Source organism: Rhinolophus sinicus, linkage group LG04 (genome assembly GCF_036562045.2).
Source record: "Rhinolophus sinicus isolate RSC01 linkage group LG04, ASM3656204v1, whole genome shotgun sequence".
Lineage (NCBI taxonomy): Eukaryota > Metazoa > Chordata > Mammalia > Chiroptera > Rhinolophidae > Rhinolophus > Rhinolophus sinicus.
In genome coordinates, this window is record NC_133754.1 from 152,284,795 (window position 1) to 152,300,700 (window position 15,906).

General features: G+C 39.7%; 1 protein-coding gene across 1 annotated transcript in view; it reads right to left on the minus strand.

Annotated features, from left to right (window-relative positions):
• Nucleotides 1–2,765: 2,765 nt before the first annotated feature.
• The window catches only part of RASEF (RAS and EF-hand domain containing), a 71,607-nt gene continuing 58,466 nt past the window's right edge, over nt 2,766–15,906 (minus strand). The window contains exons 15-17 of the mRNA XM_019750093.2: nt 14,187–14,306; nt 11,732–11,808; nt 2,766–5,216 (exon numbers count right to left, since the gene is read on the minus strand). Of these exons, the coding sequence (XP_019605652.2) occupies nt 5,111–5,216; nt 11,732–11,808; nt 14,187–14,306 (303 nt within the window). The 3' untranslated portion in view covers nt 2,766–5,110. The remainder of the gene's footprint in view (nt 5,217–11,731; nt 11,809–14,186; nt 14,307–15,906) is intronic.

Sequence of the window (15,906 nt, forward strand, 5' to 3'; positions counted from 1 at the left end):
TGGCAGTACCCAGGGTCCTGAACAAGACCAGCGCAATCAAGGACTTCCAAACGTTTCTTTTTTAATTGAGGGTGATGAAAGTGTCAGGTACTGTTCCAAGCCCTGCATATACATGGACTCATTTAGTCCTTATAACCACCCCATGAGAAAGGTACATTATCATCCCTACTTTACCAACACAGAAGCTGGGGTACACAGAGATTAATCCCCTTGTTCATAGAAACGCTGATAGTAGGTATTTGAAACTGGGTTCAAACCCAGGCAGACTGATTGCAGAGCTCAGACCTGTGGCCACTAAAATATGCTGCCTCTTATTTATACTGTCATGACGTGTGTGTGTGTGTCTGCAGAAACTCTTCATAAAGCCTGCCTTATTGAAAGTGAATTCTTTGGAAGGGAGGCAGAAAACAGGGCTAAGGACATTGTGTCTAGTTAAACCACTGTGAGGGTTTAACTAGATGCTATTCAGTTAAAAGGTGCTACGCAAGTGAGAGCAGGCAGCCTCATCCTAGTTTGGGGGTTCTGAGGGGAAAACTTCCTGAAGTGAAGTTTAAGCGAAAACTGAAGATGAGCAGGAACTAGCTAGGCAGTGTGGGGAGGTGGAGGGAGAGGACGGGTGTCAGAGAAAGCAGCTAACACCACGGGCATGGCAACGGCCAGAGCAAGTCCTGAATTTTTTCTACAAGAGCCTCGCTGTTCTCAGCATCACTCTTCAAGCTGATTGACCTGCTGCCCCACTGGCGAAGATGACCCGGCCATGCCATAGCACCCAACACCATGTGTTCTTTCTTTTCTCCCACTAGCCAGCTAGCTGCCCAGGCTAAAAAGTGTTTTAGTAGCACAGTTTCATGTAGACACCTCCTAGAATTAAAATGACTTCAGGGATGCCTGCAGTATAGTTTAAGGAAAAACACCCAAAAGGCAAAAGAAGCCTGCTTTATTGAATTTACAATGCAGAAAATATGTGTAGTTCCTTAGACATTTGCATTGCTATAAAAATTATACTTTATGGTATAATTATTAATGGTTTGAAGAAAAATAAACAGTATAGACGAAGTATGGCTGATACTATGAAAATGTAAACCATGTAAATCAAAATCATAAAATAATTATTCATACGTAAAGGCCTACTTAATATATACACATGAAATTTCTTACACACATATACAGTAAAAGCCCACAGAAAACCATCACTCTGAAGCTGATCACTGTACAAATATGAAAATAAATCTTTATCTTTAACCTCAATTTTTATCTTCAGCAAGAGGGTTGTGCAACTTGGCTTTATGCAAATCACATTTAGTATTAAATAATCAAGTGTCACATATGTCATGTAAAGCAGCAAGTGGAAAAACTAAATTATGAAAATGCATGAGGCTAAAAGTTAATAGTGAAAAAACGTCTCCTTATCCAACGCTCTTTTCCATGATGAAATTAAAATATTATCCAATGTGTCAGGATACATAAAAAAGGAGCATAGTATAATTGTGATTTTTAAAAGCTCTCAAAGGAAAAATTGAGACAAATGAGTTACTTGCACAGAACTATGCAATTGTATCAAATTAAGTCTAAGTTAAAAACATGAAATACAGTCATGCTTCACATAAGGACAGATCAAATATATGACAGTGGTCCCATAAGATTGTAAAGGATTATGAGCAAAAAGTTTGTTTGCCATGTTGGAAGAAAAGGCTGGCCCCAGCTATGATGGATGTTGAATTTATTGCAGCTCTGAGTGGTTTAAATGGGGGGGGGGGGGGGGCTCAGCATGCTGACCACTTACCCTGTCCCCTCCAGTGGCTGGGCCTCGGAGTTGGGGAGGGAGTGAGAGGAGCCTGCCCACCCCCTCCACACTCCCACACTCCCACACACAAACTCACTTCACTCCATTTCTCTTTTTCTCTGTCTTTCCCCCCAGACCAGACCAGAAAAAACAAGTGTCCCTCTCCCTCTTCTTTCCTCCCTCTCTCCCTTGCTCCTCTCCTTTTTATTATTTCCCTTCTCAAGCTTTATATCTGGGTCACTTTCAATCTCTGCTATTTCTCTCCCCTTCTCTCCCTTGACATCTACTCCTGTCATCTACTCTCCCTCCGATGGCACCTCCCTCCACAGCCCTTCCCTGCCCCACCAACGAGCACACTTGTGCGCACACACATTTTACTTTTAGACTGTATTTTTACTGTAACTTTTCTATGTTTAGATCCACAAATACTTTGTGTTACAATTGCCTAGTATTCCGTACAATAACATGCTGTACAGGCTGGCAGCCTGGGAGCAACAGGACATATATAACAAACCATCTAGGTTTGTTAAATGATGCATGACTGTATTTTTGTTCTTAGTGAAAATATACTTTAAATTTGAGAACACCTTCATGAAATCAAATGTTGGTAATAATCATGATTTCTTAGCAATGCAGCTGAAAGAGCTGTAAGTAGGTTTCCTTTAAACAAGATTGCTAACCAGAGCTATAAAGCTCTAATTTGGATTTTATTAACAAAATCTTTATCCAGGTTCGAATAGTTAAAGATGATTGCTTTGTCTATTAAAGGTGCCTAGCTAATCTAATCTAATTTAATCTAATCTAAATTTGGGTGTACTGGACATACAATTCAGAAGCAAAACCCAAAATAATACTTCTGTATCAAAGGTATACTGTTACGCTGTTTCCCCGAAAATAAGACCTAGCCAGACTGTCAGCTACAGCGTCTTTTGGAGCAAAAATTAATATAAGACCTGGTATTATATTATATTATATTATATTATATTACATTATATTAATTATATTATATATTATAAGACCCAGTCTTATTTTAAAATAAGACCGGGTCTTATATTAATTTTTGCTCCAAAAGACACATTAGAGCTGATTGTCTGGCTAGGTCTTATTTTCAGGGAAACACGGTACATACAGATTCTAAGACAAATATAGAGAGACACTTTGGGGGAAAATAAATAAAGGCAACATGATAACATGTATACTAACAGTTTTGTGCAACTGCACCAAACACCTAAGTATGAATCCTATATGTCAACAAATATATGTCAGGTCCATTCTAAATGGGGCTCCACAGGCAAAGGGCAGTGGCAGAACTTTCAGCTCACCGTGTCACAAAATAACCACCACTCCCACCCCTGTTCAGTCTGATAGTTCCCCATGAGCAAGGAATTCCTTTTGGTCAGAAATGTAAACCTTTTTTTCTGGGACCAAAAACCATAAAAAAGGAAACAAGAATTCATGGTGGAGTTGCTATGGACAGATACAATTTTCCAGTAAAAAGAACTAGATATCATCAATAGAGGGAAGGCATGCTTTTAAAAGCTAAGTGGTGTTGCGGCTATTTACAGTCAGTGTATGTAATGTACCTGGTGAATTTTCATTAAAACAAGAATTAAACTCGGGGAATTTGAGGTTTGATTATAAAAATCATAAACAGGAAAAAAACTGCTACAATTAATTGTTTTAATTCAACAAAAGGGATGTTTTTCGCCTATATAATACAATAAATAACAGCTATTACTTAAGTTTTGGGGACAAAGTATTTGGGGCCGGGATCTCTATGAACCAAGGGAAGTTCAGACCTCTGGCCGGGAATAATTTAATTGGTTCACACAACTGAAAACCAAAACCCAAAAAGCAGGCCTCACTGACCCACCCTAGGGTCTCACTCCTTTGGCTCTCAGAGACATTTCAATGGGGGAGTCTGGGAGGCATCGCAGGTTTAGAAGGAGAGCAAGACCAACCAGGTCCTTGGTGAGGATATGACTAGTTACATTAAACAAAGGACTCTGATTCCTTCCCTAACCGTAATTTCTCATTCAAAGAGATGATTTTCCAAAAACCATGCATAACATTTCTTTCATTGTTCATTATTTAAGGAAGTGAGGGAGTGAAGGGATTTGTATTATATCGGAGATTATGCCTTTAAACCATGGGAAGGTTTAAAAACCTGGATATTTTCATTTGACAAAATGTTAAGTAATTCTAAGAGCTAGGGTACTTTTTAAATAAAATGTAATTCATATACCATAAAATGCACTCTTTTAAAGTATACAATTCAGTGGCTTTTAGTATATTCACAAAGTTGTGCAAAACCATTACAATGTAATTCCAGAGCATTTTCATCATCTCCAAAAGATATTACATACCCATTAGTAGTCACTCTCAGTTTCTCCCTTTCCCCAGCCCCTGGGAACCACACACTGGTATTTTTTTAAGAAGAGTGACAACTTTCCTGGGCATTGTACTTTTAGTACTACGTGGCTTTATATGTTTTCATTAGAATTTTTAACACTGAATTTAAACCATGGAGTTTGTAAGTATTCTGAGATTATAAAACACCCTCTTTTGTATACAACTATTTTTGTCACAAAAAATTATTTTCTTTATACATAAAAAAATAGATTTTTTTTGTCTCTGCTGGAGCCTAAAAATTACCACTTTTTTCCCTCAATTAAATTCTGTTCTTGTTTCAAAAGTGAGAAAAATCAATACTGCAATATTTTAAAAATACAAATACCCAGAGTCCTTATTAACCGTGGGCTATCATGCTCTCCTTCCTACTGCTTAAAAGTGCGACAGACTGTGACGGCCAGGACCAGCAAGGCCAAGCTGCCTTGTTTTATAGACAAGGAAACAGATAGAACGTAGGCTGTTGACATGTCTGAAACCACAAGGCTAGTTAACAGCAAAACTAGGATGATAACCCCCTTTTATTACTACTCTAGTATTAAATATGGGCAGGAAATGTTGTCATAGGTTATCTATGAAGTCAGCTACTGCATGAATCTAATTATGTCTGTGAGTTTCTACTACAGCTTTGATCTGAGCATGTGATTTTTTTTTCAGCACTTAAAAAACATTTACAAGTTATCTTTTAAGACTCTGTAAGGACATGACAAGTATATTTTGATTTAACCAGAGGGCCCAAATCATTCATGGAATCGTAGTAAAAGAAGAGCTGAGTTTCTGGAAGGACCAAGAACACAGTTCAGACTTCCCACATGTCACAGTGTCCACAGGCCGCACGCCTCTGTGTAAGAGGCAAACATATCCCACACGTTCTGTACTCCGGAAAGTAAGACTTCACAGGCCAAGGATGTGTCTGGTTTAACCCTTGCAACAATTCTTCATGTGGGTTGACTGTTTGGAACTGCTCCCACTCAGATTGGTGATGGATCTGCTGTCATCCTCGTCAGTTCTTTTTTTCACCTCCCTGGAGAGAGAGAGAGGGAGAGATACAGGTAGAGGTAGAGGAGGAGATGGGATTACTGAGGTACAAAACTAAACCACAAATGACTCTGTAGAAATAAAAACGGCACTGCTGAGCACTTGCCATGTGCCATCCAGATGTTGTTCTAAATGCTTTATAGATGGTGGCTTATTTAGTCCTCACCAGCACCATATGAATTTGTTGTGTCCCATTTTACATTTTTATATACGTGTGCAGAATCTCCTTAGGTCACACAGCAGGAGAAGTGGCAGAGCTGGGATTCGAACCATGCAGGCTGGCTCCAGCACACCAGGCCACACACTCGGCATGCACACACACATGCACACACAGCCTCTTGTTCTCTCCTGTGGTTTCACAATCTTCAGCATCTGCCTCACACACAGCTCACTCTTAACATTCTGGAACCTGGCTCCCACCCCTGGCTGACACTTGCTGACATGAGCAAAGGCAATGATGACTGTATAACCATTCTTTAATTATACATGATCATGGGAGGTAATGATGGTTAAAATTCAAAAAAAAAAAAAAATCATCCTTTTGAATCTTCCTAAATTTCTTTCTAGAATTAACTACTAGAGGTTACACTGACAAAAGATCTCCAGGATCTTATGAAAGCCCCCTAGGGAAGTGTCCTTCCAAGTGCAGCCCTGGGGATGCTTGTGAAATATGCAGAACCGGAAGTCCTGCCTTAGATAAGCTGCATGACAATCTCTGTGGGTGAGGCAAGTGTGACAGCAAGTCCCCAGGTGTTCCCAAACAATTCCACCCTTCCCTGTCAGTGCCTGGTGCTTCCCCATAAAGAGGTGGAGCTTGTGCCCCTCCCCCTTGGTCAGGACTGGCTCTGTGACTGCTGAGACCAATTGAATAGCAAGAAAATGGTCTGCTGTGACTTCCAAGCCAGGAGTTAACAAGGCCTGGCTGCTCTGAGCTGCTATTTAGGAAGTCCAGGGTTCCTCAATGGAGAGAGGCCAGCAGAGGCGCCCTGGGGGATGAGAGGACAAAAGGAGGGGCGCCCTGGTCGCAGGCATCCAGCCCGAGACAGCCCAGTGGCCATCTGACTGCAAATGCAGGACACCCCCCAAGTGAAAGCAGTTGAGGAACCTTCCAACTGAAGTCCAGCCAATTCTGGTAATTTCAAATTTAAAAAGTAGGTGTTGTTTTTAGACGACTAAGTTTTGAGGTGGTTTATTACAGAGGGGTAGATAGATGAAAGAAACTGCTTGTAACAGGGTGGTAGAAACTGGGAATCAGCAAATTCCCAGGACAGCAATGCTGCCCAATAGAAATATAACATAATCCACATATGTAATTCTAAATTTTTTAGTAGCCACACTAAAAAATGTAAAGAGGTAAAATTAACTTTATTAATATTTTTTATTTAACTTAGTAGAAAAATACCATTTCAGCATGTTATCAATACAAATATTAATGAGGTACTTTACAGTCTTTATACTGTCTTCAAAACCCAATATTTATTTAATACATACAGCACACCTCAATTTGGGTCACCCGCACTTCAGGTGGCCAGGGGCTACCAATTCGGTCAGCATAGCTCCAGAAGGCGCTGGTATGTGTTAACTTTTGAAAACCACTGCGCTATGAGTAGGAAAAAAAAGGGAAACTAATTCTTGCTGAAAGGCCAGCTAATAAATACTATGGTACACGTTTTCACATTTTTCTTACTCAATACACCACACACACACTCCCGTGACAGGTGATGGGTGAACATTATTATCCTCACTTCACAGGTGAGGAAACAGACTCAGAAAAAGACACAAGGCAACCCCTGACACCCTGGAAGACTCATTTCAGACTTCTGATTTCCAGAACTGTAAGATCATATATTTTCGTTGCTTATACCACTAGGTTAGTGGGAATTTGTTACAGCAACAATAGAAAACTAATACGACTTCCAAATGCAAACTCTCAGTCATTTGGTCATTCAACAAATGTCCAATTTATGCCAAACTCTGGGATCCTCAATGAGTGAGCTCTGAGGGAGAGCCAGAGCTCTACATCAATCACAGCCAGGTCCCGAGATAGCTGCTACCACACATGAGCAATGTGCTGCAGGGACACAGAGGGTGCAACATGGCCGTGCTGGGTGCAGGGAAGGAAGGCCTCGTGGAGCTGGAGCTTCATGGAGACTGACAGCGGAGGGACTGCCTGACAGAATAGGAATTCACCTTCAGTTAATGAGCAAAGGAGATTTTGGCTGTAGGGACAGCATGCATAAAGGCAAAGAGACATAAAAGAGTTTGCCATGACTGGAAACAAAGTTTGCTGTGTCTATAGATTACCATTCGTTTGGGAAGCAAGATAAGAGATATAATCGGAGCAGGAGGTCAGGTCTGACTATGAGGGAACTAAGCCACTTGCTAAGGAGCTCAAACTCTATACTGTAGATAGGACGCCAACGTGGGGTTGTAAGCAAGAAAGTAAGTATTCATTAGATTTTTATTTATGAAGATTACCCTGATTGCAGGGTGGAGGATGAACTGATGTTGGAGAAATGCAGAGGCAGAAATTTAGGGGCCCCCTACACTAAGCTAGGCAGGAAATTCCCACACAATAAATTCTTAAGCCTGAAGCAAAAAATATGTACAGATTCAAGAAAGATTACAGAGAGGCCACTGAATCAACAGAGCCCCAGAACTCACTAGAGATAAATGATGATGGAAGAGAAGAAGGAGTTAAGATTGACTTCAGGTTACTATTTTTAATTATAATTTTGGTAGTTTCTTAAGGGAATGTAGAATGAGGAATGACTCTGAAGAAAAATTAACACATTAGGATTTGGATATGTTGGGCCAGTAACGCCTATGGAATTTCACTTGATGGTCTGTGGGAATATGATTATGGAATCTTAAAAAGAGGTGAGAGTTGAAAACACAGAAATTGGAAGTAACCAGTTAGAAATAGTTCTAGTAACCATGGGGATGGAAGACATCAGGCAGAGAGAGACAGAGTAAAGAGGAAGAGAGTGCCAAATGGAATCCTAAGATTACCAATATTTAAATGGCAAGCCAGTGATTTAGATTAGTAGTAAAAAGTCCCAATTTTGCCACTTAGTAGTTGTGTTACTTTGAGTAAGGTGATCAAGCATTCTAATTCTCAATTTTCTTATCTGTACAATGGGTACAATAGCCATAGCATCCTCATAAGGCAACTCACATCTCTCCCTTCTGGGAAGTCCAATGGCCTCTATCAGCTACATATCATATGGCTGCCTAGTCACATGTTTTCTTTTCTTTTTCCTTTTTAATCTAATGTTAAATTGCACAGCCTGTCTTACATTCCCTTGATATCTCCACTGAACCATATACAAGGCTCTCACATGCTGAGTGTTCATAATAATGCAGACACCTGAAAGCAACTATTAAGGGAGAAAACTAGGTACCCGCATCATTCATCTGGCCTTCAGTTTCTTTAATCCACAAAAAATGTAGGCATGTCCACTTTAAGGAAATTAGAAAGATATAATCCCAAACATCTAAAACAGTTATAAGGCCAGGAAAATTAGATTATCTCACCAAAAACCACCATTTGCTTAACAACTGCTGTTTAAATGACTCAATCTTAGCAACAGATTTACACCCAACGGGCTCAGCAGTTGCACTGAACAGATACATCAGCCTGAGCTTTTTGTGTTTTTCTCAAATTTCAGGCCATTGATCAATTAAATGCCTGTTGAATTTGAATCTGTGGCAAAAGGCTTAAAGCCTGTGGTTCTGGTGATAGCAAATTTACCTCCCAATGGACAATGGTGGTGATGAATGCCCTATCGGCACTATAGGGAAATTGCGTTTCTAGGAGAAACTTTTCCTGGGATTGAGAGGTTTTCCAAGAAAAAGCAGCGCAGTTCAGGTTGTTAACCAAACATTTATGGCCTCCTTTCAAAAAACGAATCCTTCAGACAGTGCAAATCCATAAACCCGTCTAGTTCAAGTTTTATGGTAATACATGGTGTGAAAGGGACCGTGCTGGGAGTTTTGTATCTTACGAGATCTAAATCAAGAACGTCTATGTTTTGCATTATACATAACCTTCTAAAGGCTGTAAAACACTTTTAAATGTTCATTGAACCTGTAGAAACTACACCACTTCCATTTAAGACTTAGGTACTTTGACAAGCAAATCTGAAGGCAGAGTATATATAAAGCAAATTAAAGTCTTTACATATGTGCTTTCTTTATAACTTTCATATTTAACACATCGCTAACATAACTAGAGACCCCAAACCAGGCCATAATTCAATACCAACAATTTTAAAAAGCGCTTTGATAAGTGATTCACAAGAAGTGCCCTTGTTATCAAAATGTCTATGCACACAGGTGTTTTAAGTAAACAAACCCAGGGCTGTGTGGAAGCTACACCATAAACAGGGCTGCCTCTTGGCCGACCCAACACGCTGGCAGGAGCAGATGGGGATGGGCGGTTTATGGCCTCTCCCATCTTTATGATACAATAAAGAAAATCGATTCCACACGCTGGGTGTGACCATGGCAGTTTGGAGTCGTTTAACTTTAATATGACCCTCCAAGACAATTTGGCATTAAATAGCGATTACTTTCTTCAGTGGAGTATAGGCTGTAATATTGTCTCAGCAGGCACATTATTTCCATCCATAGATTCATAGACTGTCAGAATCAAAAAGGGCCTCAGCGATAATTTTCTTCAGCCCCCTCCCTCATTTCATGGATTAGGAATGCCTAAAGGAAGACAGGGATTTGTTCAAGTTTTCCCAGCTATTCAGGGCAGATTTAAGGATGGACTTTGAGCTTCCTGACACCACAATCCTCCAGCACTCTGGGCAGAAGCCAACAGCCGCGCCAAGGGCCTGGTCTGCTCAGACAGAGTAGCAATTCAGAACCACACTGCCTAAAGTCGCACTGAGCTCCTGTTCAGCCTTGGACCTAAGATGCTTTAAAGACCTACAGGTCCTCCCCACACCCATCTGGCTCAGCAGGCACATTATTTCCATCCAGGAATTCTCATGCACATTTTAATGAAATACCAATACAACCATCTAATTCAGCAAGAATTCACTAATTCACTAAGAAGTGAAAACACCTACTAATTCAGCAATTATTACATCTTTAGTCCATTTCATTGACTCTCCCATCCTCCCCATTTACTGAATGTATCTTCTTTGGCCAAAATGGCTGTGGACACAAAGGTGCATGGAATCCATAATTGCACCTAATTTATCAAGGTTTTATTTTGGGTCTTATTTGACAAATGTGATAGTAGCCTGTAATTCACTTGAATTTATACATGTTTAAATGTTTGTTTGCATTTTTTTCTACCTGTTCTAGGTCATACTCAAAGTTAGCACTGTTTTCGCTTTAAACAAAAATGATTTCCAGTGTGATATGGGGAGGTGGCTTTCTCTCTTGGATGGATGTCAAAGGAGATAATGCTCAAAGACTCTGAGTTCAAGTCAAGGCATCTTCCAAGCCCTGCCACAAACCAATGCCAAACAGGCCACCTAAGGCCATTTCCTGATTCTCTCAAGCGAGGGCCACAGTCTCTCCCAAGGCCTCAGTCCAAACCTTCTATTAACATAATTCTACTCTAGTAAGCACTATAAATATTGTCATTAATAGAAAAGGAGCATTTAAAATACTGCAAAGTATTTAAAATACTGCAAAGTATTTTGACTGTCAATGTTTACTAACAGAAGAGGCCAATTATCATACTAAAGTTAAGATCCTTGTAAAACTTCACAAGTAATCAGGGAAAGCACTATATGCCTAAAGTTATGTTTTCGCTTTGTCAACAATTAAAGGTCATTGGCAATGCACATTTTGATTTTTCTTCCCTTTTTTTGGACATGTAATCCTGTTGAGCCAATAAAGAATCATCCTTTCACTTGTGGCAGAAAACTAGGCAGAAGAGATAAATCTAACAGATAATGTTTTATTTCTTAAGAATACTCTAAGGATTAAAATACATTTATATCGAAGCTCCTCAATGATGCAATTTTTTTATTCTAACTATGACCCCAAATGTTATTTATTATTAATACCATTGCTATAGTTTAATAATTACTTAGGTAATAATTTTAACAAAGAGCTTCCAACTGGCATGATATACAATTTGCTTTATTGAGGTGTTTTTTTTTTCCTTTACCCTGGAAAATGTCATAACAGTTATATTCATAAAAGTCTCTTGCGTTTAAACTCTAGTTCCTGGAAATGATTCATACAAGTCAACTATTAGCTTTGTGGTGACATTTTGCAGAAATGTCAACGACACCACTGATGCACCTGCTTTGTTTGGCAGTAAAGGTATTTTGCCAATGTTCACAGTGAACAAGCAGCATTACCAGTTTTAATAAAATCCATGTTGAATTGTTTCTCTAACCACTATGAAAGACAAGACAGTGTTTCCCAATGTATATTCATGTTATGGTCAAGAAATATTACACATGCAGCAACTAAGTGAAAATTCAATCCTACATCCAGTTTTCCAATTATGAGACAAAACTTTACCGGGCAAGATGGAGAACAGCTTCCACTACATTCGAACCATCTTTGGCACTTGTTTCACAGAATAATGCCCCATAGGTCTGTAGAAAGAAATATACACCATTAAATGAAGCTTCCAGAAATTTTAGCTCATAAATAAAATAATTTTTTTTATTTGCTAAGAGTGACTAGTAGCTATGAAATTGGATTCAGAATTTCAATACTTAAAAAGAAATGACTAGTTTGAGCCTTGTTATTCTAGAGACAGTTCCTAGTAGTCAGAGGATTATTATTTTGCATTGAAAAAATCCACAATACAAAATTTCATGTTTTAAGGTTCTTATTTCTAAAAAGTCACACACATGCTACCCAATGTTCTCTATTAAATTATTTTGAGAGAGGTAAAAATCAGAGCCTAAGGTAATCACTCATGAATTAAATGTCCATCAAAAGAATGTCTACTTTTGGCCAGCAGCTAACACACATCCTCTTTCACACTATCATCTTCTATTAAGATTTGGCAGCATGCATGTTACTAAAACCAATGGACATTTTTTAGTCCTCTATTATTCAACCTTCCAGCAGTTATGCATACAATCATTGATCATACCATTCTCCTGCTTCAAACCTTTCAGTGCTCCCTGTTCCACTCCAAGTAACGTTTAAATGCTTTACCACAGCCAACAACACCTAGTTTGTACATGGCCCCAGCCAACCTCCCAGCTTCCCTGCCACCATTTTCTCTCACTCACAATGTTCCAGTTACCCTCCCAATTCCCTCCCATCTCAGGACCTTTGCACCTGCAATTCCCACTACTAAGGTTCCCCTCTACCCTCATCAACCCACTTCTCCAGACTGACTCCTACCTATCTTTTGGATTTCTAGGTAATCCTCCCTTGAGTTAAAATTAAGTGTTTTCTAACTGATACTTGCTATTAGGTCTTCCTATTATAAAACCTCATATCCATCTGTATTTTTCGTGCATAGCACTTGCCACAATTGTAACTGATGAACTTATTTTTGTGTGTGTTTGTCTAACAAGCTGGAGACAATTTCCCTTAGGAAAGGAGAACCGCGTGTGCTGTGGGCCTGGGTGTGGGGTACACAGTCCTGTGTGAGATAAGGAGAGGAAGGTGTCGGCTGCTCTGGAGCTGGGAGAGAGAGAGGAACCAAACAGCAGGGAAAGACTCCACAGTGGGACCTTAATGCACAAGCCTCAGAATCCATAGAAAAATCTCTAAAAGTCACAAAATAAATGGACTTCTAGTAGAAATGGGTAGTGCTGCTGCTGAGTTCTATGGCCAGATGTGATCAGGTGAAACAGAGAAAGCGTTTGAGGATACAGGAGGATATAGGAATGAGATGCATATACAAACAAACTTTGGAAACGCTGAGAAATCGTGGGGAGTGAAAAAAACTGGCACCTGGCGGGAATTATGAGCTCTCTAAGGAGGTGTGTGGGACAGAGTCTGACATGTGGAATATGTGCATTTAATGTCTGTCTCCCCCAGACGATGAACTACACGAGGACAAAGACTGTCTGCTTTGTTCTCTACTCTTCGCTCAACACACAATGAACTGCTTGTCACATGGTGGAGACCAATATATGTTGAATGAATCTCTTCTGTATTCATTGCCTAGTTTTGATATGTATCATATTTGGTTCACAGTTCTAAAATTTAAAACAAGAAATGTTTCCTAACTTAAAATAGTGAAATTCAGATTTCTTTTTAAAGTTCCCGTGTACATGCTACAGAGAAGTCCTTTCATGGTGTTGATGACAGACAGCTATGATAGCAATGTCAAATCGGGCTGTTACGGTGTGAACTTCTGATCTGACCCAAGGTGAATCTGATTCCTTGGCGAGTAGGACAAGTCATAAGAGGCCTACACAGCCATCTGATACAATGATAATAATGGGCGGATAAATATTGCCCACAATAGTAACCTGAGCAGGAATGAGCTCCATCCTCTATAAATGCATAATAAAAAATAATTTTAGACTATTCCAACTAAACATAATTTTACAGGGAAAAAAAAAAAACAACAAGTCTTCCAATTCTCTTCCACCCATGTGACAGATTTCAATGTCCTCTGCCCCTTGGCATAGTAACTTTCTGGAACCAAACCCATCTTTTCAAAATAAGACACCCATTCTTTTTCCTTTACCTGGATTCCAGGACTAAGGAAGGATTCCAGGAACTAAGAGAGAGAGAAGAGGAAGACAAGATAATTCTGGCTCCACTTTGTCCGTGATACTCAATGGAGGGAAATGATCAAGTGATCATTTTACCTCTATGAGGGATTTAATTCTTGGTGAAATGATTTATATTCATGACGGGTAGAGAGAACTGGGAGTTCTGCCTGTCTAAGGGCAGAAGCTCCCTCAGACAGGGTGGAGGTTTGTCAAAGAACCTCTAAGCACAAGTAGACAAAAATGAAAGATCTTTTCCAGTTTGGACTCATTCTCACTCTTACCATGGCCAGTTTTTCTCCATAGTATCCTGCGACACATTTTTGTCCCTCTGCAGCAGCAGTATCACGAAGATCAGCCTTGTTTCCTACCAGCATGATAGGAATACTCTCATGGGTTGCATCCTACCACAAAGAAAAGAAGTGTGCATACATAAAATGTTGGACAAGTTATGATGATGACAGCAGCAGCTACCAATTCCAAATGCCTCTTATGTCCCATATGATGTATTGATAATATCCTGAAACCTCAAAATCTCTAAAAAGAGCCAAACGTTTTCCCGTTGCCAGGTGAGAACACTGAAATTCAAAGAGGTTAAATAGGAAACGGTAAGAGCCTGGGCCAGGGTCCAAATTGACTACATCTCCCTCCCCACTACACAAACCAATATAAATTCAAAAAGCATAACCACAGAATTACATTTGACACTGGTAACCACATCATTTTCTACAAATGATGTTTGACTCCAAAGAATAGTGATTATGTCAACTTCATTATCCTAGATACAAAACACACAAGTAATTTGTCAGCTATAAGGGGCCAAACTGCAGTTCGAAACTGTTCCACACTCACTACTATATGGCTGGCAACAAAAGCAAAGTAAGAAGGCCCTACAGTCAACATTTTTCTTATGAGGAATCAATTACCAATCACTCAAAGTAGCAGATTCTAAGGATAACACTTCCAAAACAGCATATGCAAATTGTCACACTTTCCCACATTCTCAGCAGAGCTGGTGGAAAGTAAGATGTGACAGGCAGAGCTGAGTGTGATAACCCACTCCTCCCACTCACTGGCTGCACATTGACTGTGTAAAAGCAGGCAAGTCTCTTAATATTTCTGCCTCAATTTCCCTGTTTTTAAAATGTAGGGGTTAGTAAAGGCATTTACCATCTCAGAAAGCTGTGATGAGAATAAGAGAAGATAACCTGCCTAGCACAGAAAAAACAGGTTTCTGGTTCCTAAACAAGAGCAACAGCTGCCCTGGCTAAGACATGTGGAAATTACTCTCTGTAATGCCTAGAAACACCCAGGTTCTCATTCAGTTTGGTGTTGGACCTAATACAGGATCTTAAAAAATAATGAAGTTATATTTGACTTCCTTTCCCGTCAGACCACTTTCCAATCTAAATGAAGGCACCACAGTGTGGTAAGAGCAGAGGGGAGAAGGGACTAAAAGGCCCTCCCCAAACCGACCCCATCAATGTATTAATTAATTATGTTCTTTGGCAATCTGCTCAGGATCTAAGGGGACATCATTTGGAAGCCATTAATCAAATATTCACTTAAGTGAGTCAAGAATCCGAGCATCAAAATGACTTCCCAAAGTCACATAGGTAAATACCTCCTTCAGGTCTTGATTCAAATATCACCTTCTCGTGAGGCCACCCTGACCACACCAATAAAAACTGCAGCCCACTGCCTCACCACAAGGCCCTTCACCCTGCCTTCTTTCGTTTCTATAACATTCTCACTTTCTATTATTCTACTTATTGTGTTTATTTATGTTTGTCGTTTGTTATATCTCCCTCGCTAAAGTACAAGCTCCATAAGGATAGGGCTCTTTGTTTTATTAACAGATATATCCCAAGCACTCAAATGGAACTTGCACAGAGGAGGTATCCAAAACATATTTTTGAATGTGTAAAAATCAGGATGCGATCTCATGTCTCAAGTACCTCCATTCAACTTTTACCCAAATATTTCAAACAATAAATTACTCTA